Source organism: Sorex araneus, chromosome 2 (assembly GCF_027595985.1).
Source record: "Sorex araneus isolate mSorAra2 chromosome 2, mSorAra2.pri, whole genome shotgun sequence".
NCBI lineage: Eukaryota > Metazoa > Chordata > Mammalia > Eulipotyphla > Soricidae > Sorex > Sorex araneus.
In genome coordinates, this window is record NC_073303.1 from 366,492,622 (window position 1) to 366,519,796 (window position 27,175).

General features: G+C 57.9%; 1 protein-coding gene across 1 annotated transcript; it reads left to right on the plus strand.

Annotated features, from left to right (window-relative positions):
• The first annotated feature begins 10,331 nt into the window (after window positions 1–10,331).
• On the plus strand, window positions 10,332–26,631 carry SEC11C (SEC11 homolog C, signal peptidase complex subunit). The gene is made up of 6 exons (XM_004601703.2): window positions 10,332–10,514; window positions 16,255–16,364; window positions 19,750–19,899; window positions 23,299–23,418; window positions 25,570–25,627; window positions 26,412–26,631. The coding sequence occupies exons 1-6, from the start codon at window positions 10,428–10,430 to the stop codon at window positions 26,463–26,465; spliced, it is 579 nt and encodes a 192-aa protein (XP_004601760.1). The 5' UTR covers window positions 10,332–10,427; the 3' UTR covers window positions 26,466–26,631.
• The last annotated feature ends 544 nt before the right edge of the window (window positions 26,632–27,175 follow it).

Genomic DNA, 27,175 nt, shown 5'->3' on the forward strand with positions numbered 1-27,175 from the left:
TCTTCCATCACCAACCCCCCCAGTATACCCGCCGCCCCCTCCCACCTCCCCAGTCCCCACCCTTGTAAATGATGCTTCGCTTCATTTACGCCTTATCACGATTACATTCCATGTTTCAACACATAACTCACTACCGTTGTTGGGGTTTCCCCCAAAAAAGAAAAGCAGTCCTATTGCCAAGGAGGCATTTGACAATCGATATCTTTTTTAATGATTTCCACTGTCTCCTTTCTGAGGAACTTGAAGCTCATGCATCATTTATTTTTCACTTGTTAAGCTGAGGACTTGCTTGTTGGAATCAACCTCAAAGTCCCGGGATATCTCTGGCAAATGCCAACAGTCCACCAGGCTCTGTTGGTGGAGACATCCTTGGGCTTTGCTGGCGTTCCGAGGTCAGCTCCGGCTGCTCAAAGAATTCCAGGGCCCCAATCAAAGCTGACCGTGGGGGCCGGAGAGATAGAACAGGGGTTCAGGCATTCGCCTTGACGTTAGAGAATCCTGGTTCAAATCCCCAGCACTGCACTTGGTTTCCCCAGCACTGCCAGGAGTGACTTCTAATCTGGCCAGGAGTAGTTTCTGAGCGTGGCACGGCCCAAACTGCCAACCCCCAAATAAAAGCTGAATGTAAAATGTGGGGGCATCCCAGAGTGATCACAAATCGATGGGCACACAGGACTGGCTACCCCCTTGGGAGCAAGGAATGGTCTGGGCTTTGGAGCTTTCTGGACTCCTCAGGGAATCACCCTCTGTGCATTCTGGGGCTGGAGAGCCTGGTGTGACAGTGACCGTGAACCACTCCCTAGAACACAGCCATGGGCAAGCCCCGAGCTCAGTGTCCCTGGGTGAGAGCAGAGCCCCTGGCGGGGGGCGGGTGACGGCAGGTCCTTCTCCGGCAGCTGCTGGGAGCTGGTCAGATGGCATGTCCCCTTCCCGCCCCAGCCCTCTTGCACTGGCGGTGGGGGGCACCAGAACCCCTCCAAAATAAACCAGAGGCGGGGGCTGGAGCGATAGCACAGCAGGTAAGGCATTTGCCTTGCATGCAGCCGATCCAGGTTCGATTCCCAGCATCCCATATGGTCCCCCGAGCACCGCCAGGAGTAATTCCTGAGTGCATGAGCCAGGAGTAACCCCTGTGCATTGCCGGGTGTGACCCCCAAAATAGCCAAAAATAAATAAATAAACCAGAGGCAAGTTCCGGGCTGGGAACCAGCAAAGACCATTTCCTGGAAGTGCCCAAGGTGGCAGGAGCATGGCAGCAGGGAGACAGGGGTGAGGGCGAGGGCCTGGAGCAAGAGTCACGTGGCCGAGGGCAGGATTTCCACGTGAGAGGGCATGGCGCCTCCTCTCCCCTGCCTGGGCCACGGGAAGCACCGGCAGCCTCTGCCTGCCACCCTGCCCCGTCCTTATTCCTGAAGGACAGCTCGTGGGGCGCTGCCGACACCCCTCTCCCTGCCCCCAAAGCACACGGAGGACCAGAGGACGGATGGGAGCCTTTCAGGTCGACTCACCACGAAAGCCACCCCAGGCACGGGCCCTTCGGCCCTTCGCAGAGTCCTTTTCTCTGGCCCTGCAGGTTACGGAAGGGTGACCTGCCGCCGGCTCCTCAGAGGGACTGGGAGAGCACAGAGGGGCCAGGAGCCCGGGCGAGCTGATGTGGGTCTCCCTGGGCGGCCCCCAGGAGGAGGGGCTGGTACCCGCAGCACAGGAGTCACCCCGGAGGAGAGAACCCGGGACACAAAGTGATTCTGGCGGGTTCCCAGCTGCGGAGGCTGTGAGCGGGATGAAGGGACGGGGGGCTGGGGCACCTAGGTCCTTTGCCTTTTTTTTTTTGCTTGTTTGTGTTTGGGTCACACCTGGCGATGCACAGGGGTTACTCCTGGCTCATGCACTCAGGAATTACTCCTGGTGGTGCTCGGGGGACCATATGGGATGCTGGGATTCGAACCCGGGTCGGCTGCGTGCAAGGCAAATGCCCTACCCGCTGTGCTATTACTCCAGCCCCCGGTCCTTTGCCTTTGTAAGAGAAAGAATTCAGGGACAAGACGGTGAGGACCAGTGGGGAGATTCTTTAGAGAGATAGCATGCTTCCTAGGCATGGGTGTGGGTGCTTGCCGGGGCTCCCTGGATGGGGTTGGGTGGGAGGTGTTTTGTTTTTTGAGCTTTTTTCTTTTTAATGAATCACTGTGAGATACAGTTACAGACTTACAAACTTGCGTGAGGTACAGTTACAAACTCACAACCTTTGGTGATTATGTTTCAGTCATACAATGATGGAGCCCCCCGACCTCCACCAGTGCCCATTCTCCAGTGTTCCCAGTATCCCTCCCGCCACCCCCACCCCACCCCTCCCCTGCCTCTGTGGCAGGCAAAACACCTCTTACTCTCTCCTTTTGGGGGTTATGGTTTGCAATACAGGCAGTAAGTGGACATCAAGTTTGGCCTATCGTCTGCTTTCAGCACGCACCTCCCATCCGGGGTGAGGGTTTTTAAGGAGTGAACCAAGGGGAGGCGGGGATATGAATCGTTGTGAGGAGTATGATTGGGGTGGTGTGAAGCTTGCACACGCATGTGAGGGCATGCTTGCATGTACCTGGCACATGTCATTAGCATCGAATCTTGCAGCCAGGAGTGCACGAGTTAGTATGTGTTTGGGGTTGAGTGAGGAGAAAGGTGAGACAGACTCAGGGTGCTGGTGACGTGTGCCACCAATTGGCTGGGACGGGTTCTCCATTGTCCCCTCTCTACCAGGGTCCTGGTGGCCGCGGGCTGGCCGGGGTGGGCACTCAAGGTCTTGGTTCTTCTTCAGACACACGAGCCAGTCCTTTTGGTTCTGCCAGTAGTTTCCCCACACGGCCTCCCTGTATCAGGGCTGCCGGGAGTTCTTCCTTCCTTGTGCCTCAGTTTCCCTGCCCGGAAACAGAGTGCTGTGAGACTGATGTACCCACTGCATCCCTCCACCCCCTCACTCGTTTCCCTCCCTTCTTTCCCCCGGTTTTATTCTGAGTACGTGCTCACCACTTCCTGGGGTTCCTGTGACCCACATTCTCAGCGCTGCTTCCTGCTCTAAGTTAATTCTCGTTTCATCCAGCCAGCTGCTTGCCCACCTTGTCTGCGCACCACTAGACCCGGTCCTCCAGGTCGGGTGGGAGGTGGCATGAGTGGGCTCCTAATCTTGGAGCAAAGCCACAGACCAGAGCTCTGGTTTCTCCCCTGGAAAGTGCTTACGGAATGATCTCCCCTAAGCCTTCTGACAACCTTTGGAAATAGGTTATTCTTGTTTTTTTTGTTTGTTTGTTTTTTGATTTTATATTGTTTTATTTGGAGGCCACATCTGGCAGTGCTCAGGACTTACTCCTGACTCTGTGCTCAGGGATCACTCCTGGCAGGGCACAGGAGACTATATAGGGTGACAGGAATCAAACTCAAGTTGGCCTTTGCATGACAAGCACCCTGCCCGCTGTACTATCCCTTCAGGCCCTGAAGTAGGTTGTTTAGCAACCTTTGGAAGTAGGTAACTACGACTAATATCCCTATTACGTATAATCGGGGGAAAGTTGCTCAGAGAAGTTGAGTGTGTTCCTCCAGGTCACACAGCCAGCAAACAGCAGGTGTACATCAGACCTGGGGACCGGGGGACGGGGAGGGGCGAACCCCCCTTACCCCATTCTGCCAGTCACTGATGTGGCTCTTCTTGCCTCCGGTTTTGGTGTAAGAAGGAGATGAGATGAAGTCTGTGGGAGTCAGAGCCTGCAGTGCTCAGAGCTTACTCCTGGCTCTATGCTCAAGCAGGGCTCGTGGGAACATACATGGTGGCGAGGAGCGAACCTGGGTTGGCCGGTGCTGAGAGACCCCTCCTGGCACACTTCCAGCCTCTTCCAAGCTTTCCCGGCCTCTATTTGGGCACCCAACCTTGACCCCGTCCCGTCTCTCTGATGCTCAGACTGAAGCTTCAGTAATCGGCATCTGGACGTGTCCTGGCTTCCGGTCTGTCTCTGCCTATGCCGAGAGGCGCCAGGTCACACAGCAAGGAGGCGCAGGACGCGGCTCTGTGGCAGTACTCACTGAGGGACTGAGCTCGGCTCTGGACCTGCTCAGGGGCGCCCCTGTGGTGTGCGGAGAGAAACGGGCGAGGATGGTGTTTCCCCGTCAGCAAAGGGGCTGGAGTGTGGGGCCGATACTCTGCCCCGGGTCGCACTTGCCGTCCTGACGTGGCCTCTCGTGTCTGCATAGAGACAGCATGGCCGCTCCCGCTGTGGCTCTGTCTCGCGTGGAAAGGGGCTCCTTCCCGGCTAGCCCCTCAGGCTGCGTACCCGTCACCTCGCTTCTGTACAGCAGACACCCCTAGAGTAATGTCCCTTCCCTGGCCCTGCCCGGGGTCCTGAGGAGACACGACACTGTCTCCCTCCCTCTGTAGCCCCCTCACCAGGGCGCTCTAGAGAAGGCGCCGATCCTGAGTTCTGCTTCCCTGCGCCTCGGGGCCGAGCCCCCAGAGAGATCAGTGAGAGTCCTCCATCGGGGCCTCGGCTACGGCCTTCCTGACGAGGGAGTGGCCCTTCGCGACAGTCTGCCAGGTTATGGCCCCCGGGGGAGGAGAGGGAGAAGCAGGCAGGAAGAGGCAGAGAGGCAAAGAAGCAGAGAAAGACAGAGAGACAGACAGACTGACAGACAGACAGACAGACAGACAGACAGACAGACACACACACACACACACACACACACACACACACTCCTGAGTGCTGACTCAGCTCCCCACGTCTCCCTGCAAACACCCTCTCTCTCTCATCTGCTGTGACTTCCATCTCTGTCGCTTGCTCCTAAAGGGGTCTGACAACTCCTGATCGCAAGGGTGTCTTCTGGCCTCAGTAAGGCTCCGGGGTGTTGTTAAGCGGAGAACCCTGCTAATGTCTCACAGAATTACTGTTCTTTAAATATGTATATATATGTGTGTGTGTGTGTGTGTGTGTGTGTGTGTGTGTGTGTGTGTGTGTGTGTATGTATATATATTTAGCACACCTGGGAATGCTCCAGGGTTACTCCTGGCTCTGCAGGCAGAAATTACCCAGGGGACCCTATGGGACGCCGGGTGTTGAACCGGGAAGGTGCATGCAAGGCAAGTGCCCTACCTGCTGTGCTGTCGCTCCAGCCCCGGAATCACTGCTCCTAGCTGCCTTCTGCACTCAGGGGCCAGGCCAGGAGGAGATCCTTGACTAGGAATGTGCAGCTCTGGTGTGTGAAACCCAGGAGAGGGCATGCAGAGCCCCGCGGAGCCCTGTGCTAGTGAAGGATGTCTCTGGAAGATTCTAGAACTTGTCAGGACCCGGTTCCTCTGACTGTGTGGGTGGCTGATAAACAAATCTGAGATGTTCCCCTTGGCAACTGAAGCCACTGTGAGTGGCTAACCACGTTTGCTAACGGAGAGGATGGGCTTCAAAGCGCTGAGGGGTCTGAGAAGCTAATCTCCTGGGCGGAGCGTGATTTAACACTTGTGTGAGGGGGACAGAGGTGTGGCGGCTTCAGCAGCCAAGAGAAGGTGAGCAAGGGCGACACCAGGAGCAGGGTGACACTCAGGGACAGGGCTGCCTGACGCTGAGAACGGGAGTGAGGCAAAAACCACAGCTCTTCTGGTTTGGCAGGAACTGCTCTGCCAGTGCAGGAAACTATGTCACAAGGGGACAGGGCGGAAGGGGCGGCCAGAAGGCCACGCCCAGGCCTCCCTGACTCCCGCCCACCCTGCTTGCCCTTGACCTTCAGAACAGCCTGAAGAATCTAAAACCTGCTGCCACTTATGTTTTAGGGGGAAATGCATGCACACAGGCACATATGCACACGCATGCACAAATGCACACACACACACATGCACAAATGCATATACACACGCATACACATAAATCACACCAGCTTCCTCATTGACCGGAAATCTCCTGTCATACAGAAGTCACCGGGGCCCTCTGTCCACTGGGGTGAATATCCACCCGGGACCAAGGCCAGGGCCAGCTCTGAGCCTGCTGCTGCCTGCTGCCCCCCCCCCCTCTGCCCCAACCCCTGTGGGCATGGCCAGGACTGCCCTTCGGCTTTGGTTCCGGGGCACCATGTCCGGACTGCAGAGGCCAACGTGCTGCATCTTCCCGGGAGGCCAGCAGGAGAAGCTGCAGGGAGGTGTGGACGTTGGGGCGTCGTCCTGGGTCCCCAGGGCTGAGTCACCCACGGAGGAGCCATAGCGGCAGCAGAAGCAGCTCCATCTTGGGGAGGTGGGGAGAACCTCAGGCTGGGGGGAACCTCAGGACCCCCTGCCAGGGGCCGTGACCCCCTCCAGGGCGGCCAGGCACCTGTCCTGTGGAACAGGCAGGAACATCAGAAATACCTGATGTGCAGGTATTTCTGGCCAGAGCCTGTCTGGGCAAATACTAGATTTGGGTGAAACAAAGCCACAATCGAGGGGATCCAGACCCCAGGGATCAGTTTCCCCGGGACCAGCTTCCCAGCGTCGGAGAAAATTGGGGCTGGGGCCGCTTCTGCCTGGAAGTTCCTTGTCTGAACTCAGAGAGTCTGGGAGGGGGCAGGCAGGGGCAGGGGGGGGGGCAAGTGGCTGGACCTTCTGTCCCCGTGGTCCCCCAGAGCACCAGGCTGGTTCATGCTGGAGCAACAAGCAGGGACAGAGGCCATGTGACCCAGCTTCAGTCCAGAGAGGGCGTCAAGGAAAGGCCCGATGGAGTCTGGGACCCCTCGGAAACAAGCCGCCCCGGCACCCCTCCAGAGCCCAGAGAACCCCCGGGGCCCCCACTGGACTCGCTCTGCCTGCCAGGCCCCCCTTGGCCCCTCCCTGGCTGCAGACGGGGGTTGTGGGGGTCCAGCAGGAACCGGGCCACAGGCTGCCCGCACTCAGGGAGGGCCTTCAGCCCTGGGTCAGGCCTGCGCCGGGGACCAGGTGGGGGCCATGTGGCTGACGCTGCACCCCGAGTCAGCGATCGCTGAGCACCCCAGACTGGGGAGGGTCTCCCCCATGGCAGGCCTCAGTGGAGTGGATGATAGTGATGGGGAGAGGGGCTCCCTCCCTCTCACCCCTCCCCTCCCTTCCTCTCCCCTTCCTCTCGTCCCTCCCCTCCCTTCCTCTCCCCTTCCTCTCACCCCTCCCCTCCCTTCCTCTCCCCCCTCCCCTCCCTTCCTCTCCCCTTCCTCTCACCCCTCCTCTCTCTTCCTCTCCCCTTCCCCTCGTCCCTCCGCTCCCTCCTTCTTCCCCTCCCCTCCCTTCCTCTCCCCTCCCTTCCTCTTCTCCTCCCCTCTTTTCCTCTCCCCTTCCTCTTATCCCTCCCCTCTCTCCCATTCCTCTGCCTGCACTCTCATCTCTTTCTTCCCCTCCTTTCCTCTAACCTTTCACTCCCTTTCACTTCTCTCCTTTCTCTCTCTCCTCTCCCCCTTTCTCATCCATTCCCTCCCCTCCACCCTCTCCCTTCCTTCTTATATCTTTCCTCCCCTTCCCTCCTCTCCCCTCCTTCTTATCCCTTCCTTCCCTCCACTCCTCTCCACTCCCTATCCTCCCTTCCCTTCCTTCTCGCCTCCCTCACATCTCTTCCCTTCTCTCCCTTCCCCTACCTCCCTCCTTCTCCCCTACCTCTCCTTTCCCTCCACTGCCTTGTCCTCCCTCCTCCTCTCCCACCTCCCCTCCCCTCTCCTCCCTCTACCCTTCCTTCCCGTCCCTTCCCCTCCTTTCCCCTCCCCTTCTGGTGACTGTGTGGGCTGGAAGGGGTCGTGCATGTGCCTCCACCTAGTTCTTGCTACCTTCACAGTGTCAGGAAGAACGTGGGGAGTCTGGGAGTGAGCACAAATCCCAGAGAGAGACAGTGAACGCAGCAGAGCCAGAGGCCAGCTGGTACCACCGAGTCAGACCTCCCACTCTCATCCCTCCATTGACTTGTGGGCACCGTCTCCAGATCGGCAATCAGGAACTAAAGTGGATTTGGAGCCAGTGCCTGGCTGCCCGCCAGATCTGGGGATTTCCTTTCCCCTCTAAGAGGCGGAGGGGTGGCCGGTAAGTTAGGAACAGTCAGAGTCCCTGCTCGAGCACTTCCCTGCGGTGTGGGGGGTGACAGGGAGGCAGCTCGGTTGCCCCTACAGTGCTTGGGAGTCGTGTTTTGTGGCGTTGGAGCCTGGCTGGGAGCTGCTCCGGCCTGTTCCTCCAGCCCCCCAGGAAGGAGCAGAATGAAGCTCGCGCTGTTCCAGCTGACGGGGGAAGTGCCAGTGCCGGGGCAGACCTGCAGGCAGGCCCCGGGAGGGCGGGCTGGGACCAAGGGTGCGGCCTGCTGGGCTAAGGACTGGCGGAGCAGGTCTTCGCTTTCATTCATCTACTCGCTTATTCACTTAGTTTGGTTTGTGGCCACACCTGGGCTTACTCTTGGCTTTACACTCAGGGATCATCCCGGAGGGCTCAGGGGACCCTGTGGGATGCCGGGGACCAAGTCTGGATCACCTGTGCGCATGGCAAGTGCCCTACGCGCTGTCCCTGTCTCTGGGATCAGTTCTTTTTCACGGGGCATTCATGCAGAGTACAGAGACAGACAGAGACAGAGAGAGGCAGAGACAGAGAGACAGAGAGACAGAGAACACAGAATGTCTAGAGAGAGGGATGACAGTAGTGAGGGCCTGAGTGTGAGGGAGGAAAGAAGACTCTCCCAGGCCCCGCCCGCCACAGCTGTCTGTTCACTGGAGGGTTCGAGAACTTCCCAGAATCTCAGAGCAAGCCCTAAGTCAGCCTCTGTCACACTCTATTGCTTTTATTTGTTTTGATGTGTCTTCCAAGCGCTACTCAGGGGTGTCATCACACTTCTGGGGATACTCGACTGGGCTTCAGTGGTTGGGTCGGTGATGTGGGACTCCTCCGGGGACCACGTGGTGTCAAGGAGCTCAAACTTGGGGTGTTTGCATGCTCCAGTCTTTTTTTTTTTTTTGCTTTTTGGGTCACACCTGGCTCTGCACACGGGTTACTCCTGGCTCTGCACTCAGGAATCACTCCTGGCGGTGCTCAGGGGACCATATGGGATGCTGGGAATTGAACCCGGGTCGGCCACGTGCAAGGCAAACACCCTACCCGCTGTGCTATCGCTCCGGGCCCAAGCATGCTCCAGTCTTGAGTTAGTTCCCCAGCACTCATTTTTTTTTTCTGGCTTTTTGGGTCACACCTAGTGATGCTCAGGGGTTACTCTTGGCTTTGCACTCCAGTGCCCATTCTTGAATTTTTATTTTGGAGTAAGACCCAGCTGTGCTCAGGGCTTACTCCTGGTTCTGTGCTCAAGGATCTCTCCTGGTGGGGCTCAGGGGGAACACTTGTGGTGCTGGGGTTTAAATCCGGGCGAGTGTGCCAGGTAAGCGCCTGACCCGCTGTGCTAACTCTCCATGCCCCATTCTTTAAAAAGAGCACTCCTGAGAATTCCACCTTCAAAGTCTATGTAGCATCCCAACACAGATGCCTAATTCACTTTGTATATAAAACGAATCTGGTTCACTGGCGCCACCTAGTTCAGCCAGCAAGGATGCTAATTTCCGGAAGGGGTGCTGGGACCTCCCCAAATGAAAAAAATGTCAGCAGAGATCTTCGTTTCGTTTCCCTGGTGTTTCTCAAGTGCGTGGGTTTGTGCGCAAAGAATGAAGTCATGCACGGAGTGAGAGCTGCAGATAAAGCAGCATCCGGACGGCTGTCACCGGGAATTTGCAGATTTAAAATGTTGCGTTCTACTGCAGACTCTGACTCCTTGGCCGTGCCACTTACCCTTCCCGAGCCTCTGGTTCCCTCGTGAATTAGAGGTTATTTATTCACTTGGTGAGTCTCCGTGGTGACACAACCGCGGACACGCGGCTCCGAGTGGTTTCTCGCGCTCAATTTCTACGCCCCTCGCACGAGCGGTTTCAAAAGTCCCGCCCCTTCCCCGCCCCGCCCACCACCAGGCGCCTCTTCAATTGGAGGACGGCGTGGAGGCCCCGCCCACCCTGCGTGCGATCACCCAATGGCGAAGGTACACGGCTAGGTGCGAGCCAGGGAACTTTAGGTGTCCTCTTGGCACCTCTGCAGAGCCCTGGGAACTCGGTTCTCCGCGAGGAGTCCTATCCCTGTGTGTCCCCTGGGATATGCAGCATCACCTGCTCCCCAGGTCCCCTCGGAAAAGGGCCGGGGGAGCCCCGCCGCCTCGTTCTCCTCCAGAGCAGCCTGGGTCTTGCCCGGACGGCGCCGCGCCCCGTGGCATTCTGGGGGTTGTAGTTTCCCTTCGCCCGGTTAGCCTGGCGGCCCCGACCTCCCGGACTACGCTTCCCAGACGCCCGAGCGAGTCGCCGGTCCCGTGGCCCGCAAGGACGCGGGGTTGGTGGGCGGGGGCCGGTGCTCGGCAGCTGTCGGTGACATCTGGAGCTCGCGGGCCGCCGGGACCCCCAGACTCCCCGCCATGGCGCGCGCGGGCGCCACGGGCTCTCACCTCTCCGCGGTGGGCCTGGACATTTTCGGGGACCTGAGGAAGATGAACAAGCGGCAGGTAACGGAGGCGTGCGGGGGGCGCGCCTGGGCGCCGGCACCGGCTGTGGCCACCGGGAGGGGGTCGGAGCTCCCGGGCAGGGCTGGGGGGCGGTGCGCGGGAGGCCCCCGGTGCCAAGGGGGCACACACAGACCCAAGGGTGGGCCAGTCCCGGGGCTTCCTGGCGCAGGTAGCCGGGGAGACGGGGGTTCCCGGCCGCCAGGTGTGGGGGAGCAGGCGGAGAGGGAGGGCGCGGACGTGGGGTGACAGCTTCAACGGCGGGGGAGCGGGGACAGTCCCGCACGGCCGGGCGGGAAGGAAGGAACTTGGGAGGGCAGCGGGAACTGTCCAGGAATTGCCTCCCCGGCAGGTGTCCCCATGCGGGCCAGTGTCTGCCCCTGCCCGCGCCCAGCGAGCTCGCGGGGGTGCCCGAGCACGGGGTGGGGGCGGGTGGGGGCACACCGGCACCGCGTTCCCAGGGTGCCTCCCCAAGTCTTCTCGAACTTGATTCCCAGATTGAGCCGAAGTTTGTTCCCAGATTGAGCCGTCTGGTGGCCCCTGGACATGGCACCAGCTGGGGGTCGCGTGAGCACCTCCCTGGACTTCCTTTCTGCTGCCCTTCTCCTTAGCCTGCCCTCGGCCTGCTCGGGACCTAGCGCGTGCAGCGCTTCAGCATAAGGAGAGAGGGAGGGAAGGGACCAGCCAGGAAAGAGGCAGAGTGCATCAGCTTCTACATAGTGCCCGCTGGGATGGCCCTAACTTTACTGTCTATGTGAATAGGCCCTGACACACAGCCAGTGCCCATACTCTAAGTTACAAGGAAGTCTGGGTTGTCTTTGGAAATGGGGCTGATTCTGCAGATCAAAAGCCAGCACCCTGCGTGGCTCAGCCCTGGCTAATAAGGAGCCGGGTACCTGTAACCGCCTGGCTCTTCATGTGGGCATATGGGCAGCGTTTTTCCTTCCCAGGTAGCATCTCAAGCTACTGGATGGGAGAGGTGGGTGCCCGGAGTTTTGTGAACCGGGATTAGAACTGTGTGCGGCTGCCGGGTTCCTGGGAGTCTGTGCGACTGGGGACAAGTGGTGACAGGGATTATCACAGAGATGCAAGGCCAGCAGTGAAGGGGCCCTGGGCAGCTGATGTTTTTCCCGAGAAACGTCCCTGGGAAATAGGGCTTTGTTTGAAGAGCTAGGCTTAGTGGTTAGATTTTTAAAACATCTCTAAAATGGGTGCTGATCAGAGAAGGTCCTCTGATGACTGAATCCGTCCCGTTTTAGTAGCTGCATTTGGAAAAATTGGTAAACTCCCACTCACCCAGGACTATCTGTGGCTATTTGCATTGTTTCATCCCGCCCGCACGGCACAGCCTGGCGAGCTACCCGTGGTGTATTCAAAAACACAGTGCCCAAAACAGTAACAGGTCCCACAACGGAGACGTTACTGGCGTCTGCTTGAGCATATCGATGAACAACGGGACAACAGTGCTACAGTGCATCAGTCTCAGGAAGATGCAGGAGCTCAAATCTGCTGCCTCCTGGTATTACATATATTACATTATAATGCATTATATTGCAAATATATTTTATAGCGCTTTTTTCTTTCTCTCATTTCCTTTTTCTTTCCCCTCCAGAAGAGCAGCTTGTGACATTTTGTCAAGCTTGCATGCTCCCCCAATCTTAGGGAGGGGGGGGCGTTCTTTTTCTGGGCCACCTCTGCTTACTATTAATTAAGGCAAGAGCCACATGCAGATACAAGGGCTCTTTGTTTCTGCAGGGAGGAAGAAATGCAGCTATTGGCATTTCTGCTGCTCTGTCAGCCAAAATCCCCGAAATGTTTGTTTGAAACTCTCGGACACTGGTTATTTCATCTCTGGTTGCAGAGGCGGAGGGTGGGCTCGCTTCTGAGTTGCTTGCTCAGTGTGAGGCCAGCAGTGTGGGTTGGCAGTGATGAACAGCCCAAGGCTGCCGTTAGTTCAGTCAGAATTACATTTCTGGATACCAGGACTTCAATCCTAGACTCAGAGCGAGAGGTCCCTCGAAGACTTGAGGTTTTGTCATCGGTTCGCCTATTAGGTTTGTGGGTAATCGGCCATTTCTTGAGCAAATCTCTGTCTTGCTCGGAGGAACAATTTTGGGGGAATCGATTTTATTTCCCCTTGGTGAATTTTTCAAACTTAGAAAATCATGCCCTGGCCTGTGTCGTTAGGCCCTGGCCATTAATAGCTCAGAGGCAAGGTTTCGTGATTTGCTTTCTCCGGGGTAGAAGGTTCTTTGCAAATCTATCTGAAAATAGCAGCCTCTGTTTGAAACCACCCGGGGCTTTCCCAGTCAGCACTGTAATTCAGGAGGAAAACATCTCTTCATCAAGTTCTCCAAGTCAAGTGGAGCCCTCAGCTAAATTCTTGACTGTGAACGTCCGTTAACAACTTCCTCTTTCGGATGTGAGCAGCCAGCAGTGGTTGGAGAGTCGGGAGTTGAACGAATTGTAGCCACATGGTTAGATAGTGCCAGCTACTTAGCACTCCACTCCCCGCTCCCTGGGAATTTAATGACTGCCTTAGAATTTGTTATTGACCCAGTTGCCAAAGAGCTTAAAAAACTGGTGGGCACTTTAATCCTGTTATACTTATTTTCTCGTTTTAACTCAGATATATAATGAAAAATATCTTTGCAGCTAGTTTAATTCACCTTTAAAAATGCAAGTCCTTTTCCTCTGTGTGCTTGCTTTCAACTATCTCCTTCAGAGTAACCCCCCAAATGCACAATTTTACCTGGGTAGTGCCAGGAGGAAACAATGAACTCCTTTATTTTATTTTAGTTTTGCTTTCTGGGTCACACCTGGAAATGCACAGGGGTTACTCCTGGCTCATGCAATCAGGAATTACCCCTGGTGGTGCATGTGGGACTATATGGGGTGCTGGGATTTGAACCCGGTCGGCCGCGTGCAAGGCAAACGCCCTACCCGCTGCGCTATCGCTCCAGCCCCTGAACTGCTTTTTTAACCCTGCTGTTCTATGAAAATGTGTTTTCAGGGTTTTGCCGCACTTGCAAAAATTGTTTTGTCATTTCCTGTTAAATTGCACTTCCTTTAAATACCTCCACGCACCTCCCCTGCCCAGGTTTTAAAAAAAATCCAAGCTCATCATGGGATTTGGGAGGGGGACTGTGCTCAGGGATCACTCCTGGCTCTGTGCTCGGTGATCACTCCTGGTGTGGCTCTGGGGACCCCATGGAGTGCCGGGCTCCGTCTCGGGCCGGCTGTGTGCCAGGCGAGGGTTCTGGCCCCTTGCCATGGGATTTTAAAGACTAGAGAATGGCGGAAGGAAGAACGAGCCCGTCATTCCTCCTTCGAGAGGTGAAGCCGGCCGAGGGCCGGTCCCGGGGCCTCACCTGTGTGTCATTCCTGACCCCCTGAGGAGCGCTGGGCGTACGGCCGGAGACCGCGGTGTCCAGCGGTCTCCTTTGGTCACGTCGTTCCAAGTCTGTTTTAATTTTCATGAGTTTTGTGTTGCTTGTTAGCGAGCAGGAGCAATGACAGTCTTGCAGGGGGCACGAGTAGGGACCCTCACCTGGGTGCGGGGGAGTCAGGCTCTCTGCGTGGACCCACCCCCTCCAGTTTCAATACTGTTCATGTTGGCAACGCCCTCTGTCACCGGGCTGATTTTATCCAGCTGGGAAGGACCCGGGCTGGGGGAGGGACGAGGGCACAGAGTTCTTTCTCCTCCCTGGAGCCCCGTGGGAGGAAATGCTCCAGCCAGCCCCGGGCTCGCTGGTTTCCAGCAGACGTGAATGGTGACAGTGTCCTTTGCAGGAGTTGTCAATGGTGCCCTCACGAACCTCCACTCACTCGGTCACTTCCCCGTTGCTGCATCTGTTTCCTTCCCATCATCCTCAGATGAGAGAGTAGTGGCCGTCTTTGAGCCACGGTTCCCCGTCTGCCTTGATTCCGAAGTAGGAATTGGGAATTCTGGGAGTCGGAGTTACCGGGCCCAGAGTAATCTCGGTGCCTCCAGCGAGTGGCAGGCAGTCGGGGGGCCTGGAAAGTGATCACGGGTAGGGGCGGGGGCCCTGCTGAGCTAGTGTGGAGCGGGGATGTCAGGGAGTTGGGCACAGTGGACCCCCAGATGCCTGAGCTCGGGGCGGAGAGCAGGGGAGGGTTCATGCCGGGATGCTGAGACACAGCCACATGGATGTACTGCCAGGAGGCACTGGGGGTCTCGGTGTCGGGGTCTCAGTGTTGGGGTCTCAGTAGCATTACACTGTAGTACTGTCATTCCATTGTTCATTGATCTGCTTGAGCGGGCACCAGTAACGTCTCCATTGTGAGACTTGTTACTCTTTTTGGCATATCAAATACAAAGTCTTGGTATAAGGAGTTACTACAGTACCCAAGATGGGCTTGTGGCAGTGTTGGGGGTTTGGCCGAGGGGAAGCAAGTGGCAGGGAAGAGCGGACACGGGGTGTCCTGGGCCAGGGAGACTGGAGGTGCCGAGGGACAGCGGCCTCGGTGGGAAGGAGGCACCCGGGGTGGCAGCTCTAAGCAGATGCTTGCCAGGAAGGAAGAAGGCTGAGGCAGGCGACCCCGAGTGTGGTTTGGTCCCAGCCCATGCGGACCCAGGGGAAGCTGGCAGCCCCCCGGCCGGGCCGGACAGCGGGTGTGTTCGTGTCCACAGGCTCCGGATGCTCCTGGCGTGTGGCCGCAGTCAGGACCTGGGGGTGGGCCGCGGACCAGCTGCTGTGTCTCCAGTGCCCCTGGGAAGCCACAGGCCGCGGCGGTCTCAGCCAGCATGGGTGGTTGTACCGGGGTGGGTGCGGGGACCCCCGTTCACGGGGCAGCACCTCAGAGGCCCTGCGCCCAGCCTGTCGGGCCCTCGGGGCCCTGGCGCCCGTGTCTTCGGGCCTCGCGCCTTTCCCAAACTGGAGTGTGCCCAGCTTTGGGCGCTAGAAGGACGGGTGCGTAACCCGGCATCGGGTTCATTCGTGTCTTCTTTGTTAGGGGCCCACTCCCGCTACGCCCCGCTCGGGGCTGGGGGTCCGTCCCGGTGGTGCTCAGGGGGGCCGGGTGATGCTGGGGATTGAACCAGGCTGTGCTGCAGCCCTTTGTGCTGTTTCCCCGGCCCCCAAAACTGCCCTGTCCGCTGCATCCGGTCCTCTGAGAGGCCTGCGTTCCCGCTCACTTCCAGTTACACCGGGGCCTCTGAGCAAAATCGTCTTGTTCAGATCCGGGACCGCAGACTCATTTCAGTGGGACCTTCCGGAAAGGGCGTTGGGTGAGCCGGTGGGTAGTGAGGGGGCACCCAGCGTTTCTGGTCACACTCGCACAGAAGCACGCTTACAGCCGTGGGCAGGGGAGGAGAGCAGCTGCTTCCTCCCGGCCGGGACCCAGGGGAGGAAACGTGGGCAGCCCGAGGCTGAGAAGTGGCCAGGGCACCTGCCTTGCACACGGTCGCCCCTGGTTCCATCCCTAGCATCCCATATGGCTCCCTGAGCACCGCCAGGATTCCTGAGGCAGAGCTAGGAGTCAGCCCTGAGCATCGCCGGATGTGACCCCAAAAAACAAATGAAGCAGGAGACAGCCAAGCAGCGGCCAGCCCAGCTGGCCATCGCTCTTCAGGGGAAGAGGTCCTGAGGTTTCTGTTTTGCAATGCCAGGGAACGAACCCGAGGCCCCATACCCGCGAGGCCAGCCACCCCCTGAGGACCCCCACAGGAGCAGCCCCTGCGAGCCCCGCCGCCCACTCACCTCTCCTCTCCTCTCCTCAGCTCTATTACCAGGTCCTGAACTTTGCCATGATCGTGTCGTCCGCGCTGATGATCTGGAAGGGCCTGATCGTGCTCACGGGCAGCGAGAGCCCCATCGTGGTGGTGCTGAGGTAGGTCCCAGCCTGAGCCCAGCTCCCAGCCCTGGTGCCCAAGTCTGGGCATCTGCATCGCCCCCTGCAGGCTGCCTGCGGAACCACATCGTCCTCATCCTCCTCAGAAGGCACCTGGGGGCTCCACGCGCAGCCACTCCAGAGCGCCAGGCAGCAATTTATTTTAAATTTATTTTTTTCGTGTGTGTGTGTGTGTGTGTGTGTGTGTGTGTGTATGTGTGTGTGTGTGTAATTAAATAACCGTGACTTACAAAGTTACTGATAGTTGCGTTTCAGCCAACATTATTTCAACACCAATCCCTGCACCAGTGTCAACTTCCCTCCCCAAGTGTTCCCAGATTCCCTCCCCGCCCCTGCCTGTCGGCTTGACAGGCACCTGACAAAGTCCCAGGGCTTGCCCCTTAGGTCTCCTGTTCTCGGTGGTGTTGAGTCTGTGTTTGGGACAACCCGCTCTGCCACTCACCCCTGTCACCGGTATAATCGAGGCCCTGATGTCTGCTCACCCATTGCCTCCCCTTCTCTTCTTCTCGCCTTGGTTTCCTTCCTTCTCTGTCCTCCAGACATCACTCATCGTCAGGAAATCCAAATCAAGGTGATAATGAGATACCATCTCACACCCGTGAGAATGGCACACGTCAGAAATAGGAATAGTCTGTGCTGGCGGGGGTGTGGGGGAAGGAGCTCTCACCCCCTGCTGGCGGGGGTGCCGTCTGTGCTACCCTTTGTTCAGATTTTTGCTTTAGGCACCATGGTTCCTAATACCAATAACAGCAGCGCTTCGTGCTGAGAGATCCCAGCCCCACACCTTCCACCAGAGATTGCTTTTCTTCATCCTTTGCTTTCCTGTTTTAAGTAATTTTTCGGGGGCTGGAGTGATAATACAGAGTCGGGTTATGTAACCCCAGAGCATCACAGGGTGTGGCCCAGAGAATACAAAAAACAAAGTAATTCTTGTGGCCAGGAGAATACAAAAAACAAAGTAATTCTTTTTTTTTTTTTTTTTGCTTTTTGGGTCACACCCGGCGATGCTCAGGGGTTACTCCTGGCTCTGCACTCAGGAATTACTCCTGGCAGTGCTCAGGGGACCATATGGGATGCTGGGATTTTGAACCCGGGTGGGCCGCGTGCAAGGCAAACACCCTACCCGCTGTGCTATTGCTCCAGCCCCAAACAAAGTAATTCTTTAAAGCCCTGTGTGGTAACAGTTTAGCAATATGATATTGATACTTATTTATAGGCACAGTGATGCTATTTTTTTTACAGCTGAGTCCTGTTTGTATTTTCTTTTTGATTTTATAGGTGTGTGTGTGTGTGTGTGTGTGTGTGTGTGTGTGTGTGTGTGTGTGTGTATGTGTGTGAGCGGGGGGCGTTGCCATACTCCTGGTGCTTGAAAAGTGCCGGCAACCTGCTCAGAGCCCGGCTTGCGCTCGTCTTGAAGGGCCTTACTGATTCTTCAGTGGGGGGTGTGGGGGGGTTGGGCCCCACCCCTTGGTCCTCACGGCTTCCTTTTGGCTCTGTGCTCAAGGGCCACTCCTGGCTTTGCTGGGGACCGTGGTTGGTGCCGGGGATTGCTGCGGGTGGGCAGCGTGCAAGGCCAGCGCCCCACACGGGGACCATCTCTGTGTCTCTGGCTGGATTACGTGTGTATGCTTGGGGTGGAGCCGGGGCCCCTGGGGCTGTACCCAGCCGTGCCCGGGAGGGCAGCGGGGCCCGTGGTGCTGGAATCAAGCCCGGACTGGCACATCCCGGGCACGGGCCCCTACCACGGTCCTCTCTCCTGGCCTCTGGATTCTAGTTATTTTGAGGGTGTTTTGTTGCTGTTTTTCAGGGGTCAGGTCTCATCTGGCTGTGCCCAGGGCTTACTCCTGGCAGTGCCCAGGGATCCCGCTACGGTGCTGGGGTCGGAGTTGGGCCAGTGAATGCCCCTGTGCTTAGTTTTTCTGTCAGAAAGCGTCCCTCCCCGAGGTCTCTGCCGCCCCGCCGACGGGCACTCCCCGGGTCTGCTGAGTGCAGGGATGTCCTTGCTCCCCTCGGAGCGTCTTCATCCCCTTTCCTGCTCCTGCCTGAGCTGGGTGAGGAACTGCTGCTCTCCCTCATTGCCGGCTGCACCCCTACACTGACCCCGAGGTGCAGCGGGCACCCCCTTGGTGGACTCGGTTCTGGTCCTCCCTCTGACGGCCGGGGCGGTGGTGCTGTGCCAGGGCCCGTCTGGGGCGAGGCCAGGGCTGCCCTGGAGCCGTCACCGGGGAGCTCGTTGGTGCTTTGCCGACACAATAGACACAGAGGGGCCGGGGAGCTGGTACAGGGCCCAAGGCACTTGCCCTGTGCATGGCTTGAACCCTGGCACCACTCGTGGCTCCCTGAGCACTGCTGGGAGTGCCCTCCCCCCAAGAAAGATGACAGGACACAAGTCCCGAGCTGCCGAGGGTGGGCTCGGAGGGTCTGACCTGCGCCTGAAGCGTCTGTGCTTTGAGTGTCACTCTTGCTGCCCCCGTGTGCGCTGTGTCACGGTGCCAGGGCAGTCCTTCCAGATCCATCGAGTGCGTCTGGCTTCCAGAGCTTTCCGGAATCTGTTTGAAGCTTTTGATGATGGTTTCCGTGCAGTGTAAGGTCCCAGCTCTCTGGGGTTTGCTTGTTTCTATGGATTTTGTTGTTGTTGTTGTTTGGGCCACAACTGACAGTGCTCAGGGCTCAGTCCTGGCTCTTCTCTCAGGGATCACCCCGGGTGGGCTCGGGGGACCATATGTGGTGGGTGCCAGGGGTGGATCCCGGGTCCACCCTGTGCAAGGCAAGCGCCCTGCCCCTCCCCCGCCAGGATCCCAACTTTCGGTCCCCCCATGCCTGAGCATCTGCTCATGGTCTGCAGAGGGTTATTGACGCACAGACCGTGGCTTGGGCTTTGCGGTGCTTGAGAAGCAGACGCACATCTGGCGGCTGCTGGGAAATGCCTTTCTGCTCCATCTCCTTCTTAAGCGCTGCCTGCCCAGAACTGTATCCCACATGACGGCGGCATGACAAAAACTTCTAAGCCAAGTTTGGGACCGAAGTGACAGGGTGTGACGATTCTGCCGTGAAATTCAATAATCAGCCTCGGGAGTCCGCCTTCTTCCCAGTGAAGATGGTGCCTGCGGACCCCGGGCGTAGTTTAAAGCGGCCGCGGGGCAGTCTTGGCTCTCAGCACCCTCGGCGCTCTGGGTTCTCTCTCCCTGGGTCAGGCCGCAGTAGAGGTGCTCTGAGCTCAAGTCTGTGAGCACCTTGGCCTTGGCCTCGCCAGCAGGCACCCCCCCGCCCCACCCCTGCCCCAGGCTTGCCCGTCGGGAGGCTTGGAGGGGCTCCGCGGGCTGACTGTGGCGGTGTCGGGCCGGTGCCCCTCGTGTCTTCCCAGCGGCAGCATGGAGCCCGCCTTCCACAGAGGGGACCTCCTGTTCCTCACGAACTTCCGGGAAGACCCCATCCGAGCGGGCGAGATCGTCGTGTTTAAGGTGGAAGGACGAGACATCCCCATCGTGCACAGGGTGATCAAAGTCCATGAAAAGTAAGGAGGCGCCACTTCTCAGCGAGGTGGGGCGGCGGGGGGCTGCAGAGCGGGGGCTGGGGGCTGCAGGGTAGGGCGGGAGCACCCCAAGGTGCCTCAGAGGAAGGCGAGTTCGCTACGGCCCTGCAGCTGTGGCATCGGTTCCCCGCGCAAGGTGGGGGGGCGGAATCTATTACCGCGCCTGTCCGTGACGTGAGAGGGTGTTAAGGAAACTCAAATCCCTCGCCGTGGAGGGCTATTTTGAGAAGGGGTTGATTTTCCTGAGACGCACACGGGCTCCACGTGTGAACAAGCATCTGCCCGGCCGGGCCCCGCCGCTTCTCCGAGGCACACACAGCCCTGGGATCGGGCTCCTCTGCCCCCTCAGCCCTTGATCGCACGGCCCCCTCTCCATTCAACCTCCCCCCCCCCCGTCCCCTCCCCACACACACCTGGCAGGCTTCATTTCCTGTCCGTCTGTGCCACTGGCGACTTGTCCTGGCACCACGCAGGGCCCGGAAACGTGACCTCGCTCAGCCGAGTCAGGCTCCGGCGGGGAACAGCCCTTAGCAGAAGGCCACCTTTCCTGTCGCTTGGTCTTGGGGGGCACTTTTTTTTATCTACAATTGTTTTTTATTGTTTTTTTTTTAAATTTAAAAAAATTAAAAAAAAATTTTTATTGAGTCACCGTGTGGAAAGTTACAAAGTTTTCAGGTTAAGTCTCAGTCATACAATGCTCGAACACCCATCCCTTCACCAGTGCACATATTCCACCACCAAGAATCCCCGTATAGCTCCACCCCGCACCCCCACACCCCTAGCCCCTCTCGGGGGGGCACTTTTGACTCCAGGAGGGAGGGAACGAAAGTCAAGTACTCTGCAGAGGTGGGTCTTTCGAACAGTGGAGAGTTTGTGTGCGCCTGTCTACTCTGTCTGAGTATTCGCACACTTGCCCCATGGGGGCGCCGTCCCGCTCACTGCCGGCAGGTGCCCCCAGGACACTCGCTCCATTGCTCCCTGGCCTGAGAGTGTAGCATAGTTTGTGTTTCGGGGTAAGAGGCTGCACTGAGGCCGGGGAGCAAGACGTGCTCGTTAACTTCCTCGCCAGAAACACGCTCAGTCGCAGCATTGGCGCTGCCGCTGGGCCTGGCACCGTCCTAAAAATGAGCCAGTTGCTAAACTGAGAGTAACGATATGTAGTTCTGTCAATCCTGAGAGGACCTGTACAGTTACGGAGCTGTTACAGAGTTGCTCATATTGGGCTTTAGTCACACAGTGCTCCAGCCGCCGTCCGATCACCAGTGAACATTTCCCACCACCGGTGTCCCTCCGCCCACACTGCCCGTGGCTGTCACTTTTCTCCTCCCTCCCTCCCTTCTTCCCTCCCCCTCGACCCCCCTGCTCCTCCCCCTCCCTCTCGCTCTCCTCCCCTGTCGCGCGCTGCTTCGTCCAGCGAAGAAACACGCAACTCGGAGATCCTTTTGGCTGCGATTTATTCAGGAACTTTCTCATGCATTAGAGAAGAAAACGGGAACTGGGATGAGGAGGAAGGAGGAAAGGGGGACGCATGAGGGAGAACCGACTAGCTAGGTGACTTTCCCCCTTATATACCTCTCGCTGCCTGCTTACACCCACGTGTCTGCATCTGATAGGTTAGTTACAGCTTATGGGCGTGGCAAGACATCCTGTTTCCTTATTAGGAGTTGTTTTCGAAGCACACAGGTGTTGATTATGAAGAACGCTACAAAGCATGGTCCCGTGGAGGCTCTCCACACTCCCCCTCCCTCCCTCCCTCCCTTCTTCCCTCCCCCTCGCCCCCTGCCCCTCCCCCTCCCTCTCGCTCTCCTCCCCCTCCCTCCCTCCCTCCCTCCCTTCTTCCCTCCCCCTCGCCCCCCTGCTCCTCCCCCTCCCTCTCGCTCTCCTCCCCCTCCCTCCCTCCCTCCCTTCTTCCCTCCCCCTCGCCCCCCTGCTCCTCCCCCTCCCTCTCGCTCTCCTCCCCCTCCCTCCCTCCCTTCTTCCCTCCCCCTCGCCCCCCTGCTCCTCCCCCTCCCTCTTGCTCTCCTTCCCCTCCCTCCCTTCCTCCCTCCCCCTCGCCCCCCGCTCCTCCCCCTCCCTCTCGCTCTCCTCCCCCTCCCTCCCTCCCTCCCTTCTTCCCTCCCCCTCGCCCCCTGCTCCTCCCCCTCCCTCTCGATCTCCTCCCCCTCCCCCCTCCCTCCCTCTCTCCCTCCCTCCCTCCTTCTTTCTCTCTCTCTTTCTTTCCCTCTCCCTCTCCCCACCCACCACCACCATTTTGGGCATTATAGTTTGCAGCACAGGTACTGAGAGGCTGTCCACGTGTGTCCCTTCAGCACTCAGGACTTGTCCAGAGTGATCATTTCCACTATCATCGTCAGAGTGGTCCCTTCTCTGCCCTAACTGCCCCCTCCCCACCCGCACGCCCCCCTGTGGCAGGCTGCCAGCCAGGGACCTGTCTTTCTGGCCCTCATCTCTACTGTTCTTGTGACCCAGGTTTTCATCCCCTGAATTTCCTTCAGAACCACAGCTTCGGGCCAGTGCTGCTTTGGATGTGGTTAAAAATACTTTTGGTGGGTTTTAAAAAATATAATTTATTTATCAATTTTTTTAATTGAATCACCATGAGATGCACAGTTAGAAAGTTGTCCGTGGCTGGGTTTCAGCCCTACAGTGCTCCAGCGCCCGTCCCTTCACCAGGGCACGTTTCCCACTGCCAGTGTCCCCAGCTTCCCTCCCCCACCCCCACCCCAGCCTGCCTCTGTGGCGGGCACTTTTCTTCTCTCTTTAAAAATGTTTTACCAAATGATCAAAATGTAGTTTGTCCCAGGGGTTTGCCGAGAAGACCCTCCATGACCCTTTAGTACCGCCCTGTCCGCCCAGGGCCACTGAAACACCCTTCATGGTGTCTGCCCGTCGCTGTGTTGGGGACACTCTGGCCTTCGGCTCTCCCTGCTCCCTGCGGGGTGGGTTTCCCCCACGCCATCGCCGGGTGAGGGAGGTGGGGCGTCGGCATGCCGTTTGTACCTTCTAATGTTGGTAAAGAAAAGTCAGTCTGAGGAGAGGTCGGGCCACACCTTCCTTGCGCCCAGAATCTGAGCTCCAGAGCCAACCTCTCACCCGGGTGAGGAGCCTTTCACCCACACTGACTCGAGAGACCCTTTCCCAGCCCCCAGCAGGGGAGCGGTGGCGTGACACGAGTCTCCACCCGCCGGTGCCCGAGACGTGACCAGGCGCCCCGTGGGGCCTTTGGTGAAAGTCGCGTTTCCAGGGCTGTCGGAGGGAACCCACTCAGAGCAACAAAGCTCCCGTGACCTTGGCTCTCCGCCTCCACGTTCCATGAACGGACACGGGCCCGATGGTGCCGCGCAGAGAGCCGTTTCGAAGGGACGCTGTGTTTCTTCCCAGGGACAACGGAGACATCAAGTTCCTGACGAAAGGAGACAATAACGAAGTGGACGACAGAGGCCTGTACAAGGAAGGCCAGAACTGGCTGGAGAAGAAGGACGTGGTGGGCCGCGCCCGAGGGTGAGGACGGCGGTTTAAGCAGCCAAAACTCCGCTGAGCACTGTGGGGGCGGGTGTGCGGGAGACGGCACCGTGACGGCGGCTGCCGTGTATAGGCCAGAAGGCGGGACCCCGGGTTTAAGGTCTAACAGGACTGCAAGTAGATTATGTGTGACATGGTTCCTTGTGGCTTTGGAATAGAACCCACCTAGAGATTAGGTCCCTGTACATTTTATATTGTATTTTAGCCAACAGCGCCCAGGCCTTACTCCTGACTCAGTGCTCAGGGATCACTCCTGGCGGTGCTGGGGGCCAGGAGGAAACATTAGCCATGGTGCAGGGGGTTGAACCTGGGTCAACCATGTGAAAGACCCTGTACTATTCCCTGGCCAGCTGTGTGTTTTAAATAACAATGTCAGGACACTCCTATCTGATCTGTGTTTGCATCTGTAGTATATACATTCATTCAACAAAGGAATTTGTCTTCTTAAGCCCAGCAAGAAGTGGGACATAGGGGGCCAGAGAGATGGTTCAGTGGGTAGGGCGTTTGCCTTGCTCATAGTGGACCCGGGTTCAATCCCTGGCACCCCCGGAAAGTCTCCCAAGCCATGCCAGGATTGATCCTAAGTAGAGTCAAAAGTCATCCCTGAGAACTGCTGGGTGTGACCCAGAAAGCTGAAACAGAAAAGGAAAGAGAAGTGTGGGAAATAGATTTCAGCGTCAGATCTTCATCTTTTGAATTTAGTTTCGTGACCAGGGTCCACACCGCTCTGGGCTGACGGAGCTGCACCTGCCCCGCCTCCCGTCCCCGGCTCTCTCGCCTCTTCCACGGCTGCGTGCTGGCACCAACACTCTGGGCTTATCTGAGCCCTTTTTCGTGTTCATTTTATTTCTGTGTCTGGAGAGAACTGCCCGCAAGGCACCCCCCTTTCTCGTGGTTGTCCCAGCAGCGTTTTCTCCCAGTTGAACCCGGGACACAGCAGCGAGGGGATCCTGTGTTTAAAGGCCAGTGAGGTGGGGCCGGGTCGTACAGCGGAGAGGGTGCTTGCCTTGCCCGTGACCGACCTGCATTCCACCCCATGTGGCCCCCTGAGCCCCACCAGGAGGGTTTCCTGAGCACAGAGCAAGGAGTAAGCCTGAAGCCTCCCCGGGTGTGGCCCCACAAAGCCAGCAAAAAATATACAAAAAAAAAAAAAAGAGAAACACCAGTGAGGGCAGCCCTCTCCGTCCCTTCAGAACCCTTCCTCAGTTTCATTTCTCCTTAGAAGTGTCTTCTCTGGGGCTGGGGCCATAGCACAGCAGGTAGGGCGTTTGCCTTGCACGCGGTCTACCCGGGTTCGATTCCCAGCATCCCATAGGGTCCCCTGAGCACTGCCAGGAGTAATTCCTGAATGCATGAACCAGGTGTCACCCCTGAGCATCGCCAGGTGTGACCCAAAAAGAAAAAAAAAAAAGAAATATCTTCTCTGTGGCAGAGCATGCTGGGTTGGGTTCTCTCACGGGGGGAGCAAGATTAAAGGGCAGACCCTTTGACAGGGCCCCCGGGGGCTTCAGTGGCGACAGTAAGAGGCTTTGAAGAAGCAGAGGCGGCAGGAAGGTGTTCCCCGGGACTGGAGGCTGCCACCCTCTCATTAGCGAGCCACCTCAGGCCTGTCACCCAGATGAAGGACCGGATGGTCAGCGTCATCATCACCGCTCTCATGGAGGCTCCTGCCTCCTCTTTCTGGGAGCAGAGCCCCCGTGGGGGCGTCAGTCAGGGCTCCCCGTGTGCATTCACTGCTCAATCAGCTCGTTTGTTACCCCGAAAAGCGCCGTGAAATGAGCGTGATGAGGACTCCCCCCGTGACCCGCCAACGCCTCCTTCAGAAGCGTGCCTCGTTATGGAAGCTGTGGGCCGCGGGGAGAAAATTAGGAAGGCAGCCACGGAAGCTGCTCGTTCTGGTGCAGACAAGTGGCCCGCCCGATTATTTTAATTCCCCCGTGAATGCGGCAATTAGAAGACGGTCAGGTTTCTGATGAGCTCTGCTCCTTGTCAGCGCGTGGAGGCGGAGGGCTGGGGGCCGCAGGCCCAATCAGCGCTATTCTCTCGGGAGGGCTGTTGGCTGCCCTGGGCTGGCCTTCCGTCCTGCCGCTCACCGTTTTGATGCTTCTGCCTTTTTGTCCCACAATTTAGATTTCTACCTTACGTTGGCATGGTCACCATCATAATGAACGACTACCCAAAATTCAAGGTAGGAATCCATCCATGTGTGTCTGTTTAAACATAAGTGTGGGAGCTTTTACATGTGTAGGGGCAATGGTACCCTCTGTCTGGAACTCAGGGCTCACTGCAAATGAACAGCATTTAGATGCACATCACAGAAAATATGCTTTAGCTACTGTTGTGTGTTCTAAAGTGACTCCTATGCGTTTGTTGCCTTTTTAAAAAATTATGGAACCCTCAAACACACACACACACACACACACACACACACACACACTCGCAGGCAGCAAAGCCAGTGCTACTCCCCCTCCCTAACTTCTGCATAAAAGGCACCTTTTGTGTTGTGGTTTTGTTCTGGGGTCACACTCAGAGATGCTCAGGGCTTGCTCCTGGCTCTGCACTCAGGAACTGTCTGTGACTCCTGACAGTGCTCGGGGGAGCCCTATGGGATACCGGGGGTCAATCCCAGGTCAGCTGCATGCAAGGCCAGCACCCTCCCTGCTCTACTGTGGCTCCATCCCTAGAGATGACTTTTCTTTGTTAAAGCCCTGGAAAGAGCCCAGAGAAACCCAGGAGGGGCGAGCCCTTCCCTGGCGCCCGTGGCCCAGCGGTGGTGCTTACCAGATGTGGTGTTCGACAGCTGCTTGGGAAGAGGGTGGGCGTGGGGGCCGAGGGCACATGGGCCGGGGCATCTGTTTGTCCTGTTCCCAGTCTGGTAGCGGTGACACCCCCAAACGCAGGTCAGGACCCAGCTGGGGGCTTCTCCGCCCCGGCCCCCCCGGTAACCCGTCTCTCTGCCCTCTCCCCTGCAGTATGCTCTGCTGGCTGTGATGGGCGCCTACGTGCTACTCAAACGCGAATCCTGAGAGAAGCGGCCGTTTCGGGAGCCAGCTGGAGCTGAATTCTGTGGCGAAAGAGAAAAACTAATATATTCGAAAGGTTTCACTTTCTATAGAAAAAGGAAAACATGGCGACTTTTTTGTTTTTTTTTTGGTTTTGGTCTTGTCCAAATAAATGAACGATTCACCGGGAGAGACGGTTTCCTTTTGTGGATTCTTGAGTTGCATGAGCACAGTGACTGGGTCTCGCGGCCCCACTCTGCAGGGCCCAGGCTCCCGCTGTCCAGCCAACGGCGTAGTCCCCGATGTGGGAACTGTGACATGTCGTGTCAGGGGTCACCATGCATGAAGCACCGCCCAGGGACACAGCCACCTCTGGCAGCGAGCCTCTTCCTGAAATGTCGTGTGCGGGTCACACCCTCGGAGAGGCCCTGGGAGAGGCCCGGGTGAAGGGTCGGACACATGCTTGCCCCCAGGGACGGCCGTCTGCTCTGAGACAGGCACAGAGCCGGGCAGAGGGGAGGCTGTGCCCCTCTCCCGCTGCAGCTCCCCTCTGCTCCGCGGGAGCTGTGTCTGCACCCCAGGTTGCTGGGTTCTACAGTGGTCCCATCAGACACCCGTCTGGGGGCCGGGGAGACAGTACAGCAGGTGGGGCACTAGCCCTGCTCGGGCTGACCCGGCCTCAGTCCCTGACACCCCCTGGTCCTCCCCAGCTCCACCAGGAGTGACCCCTGAGC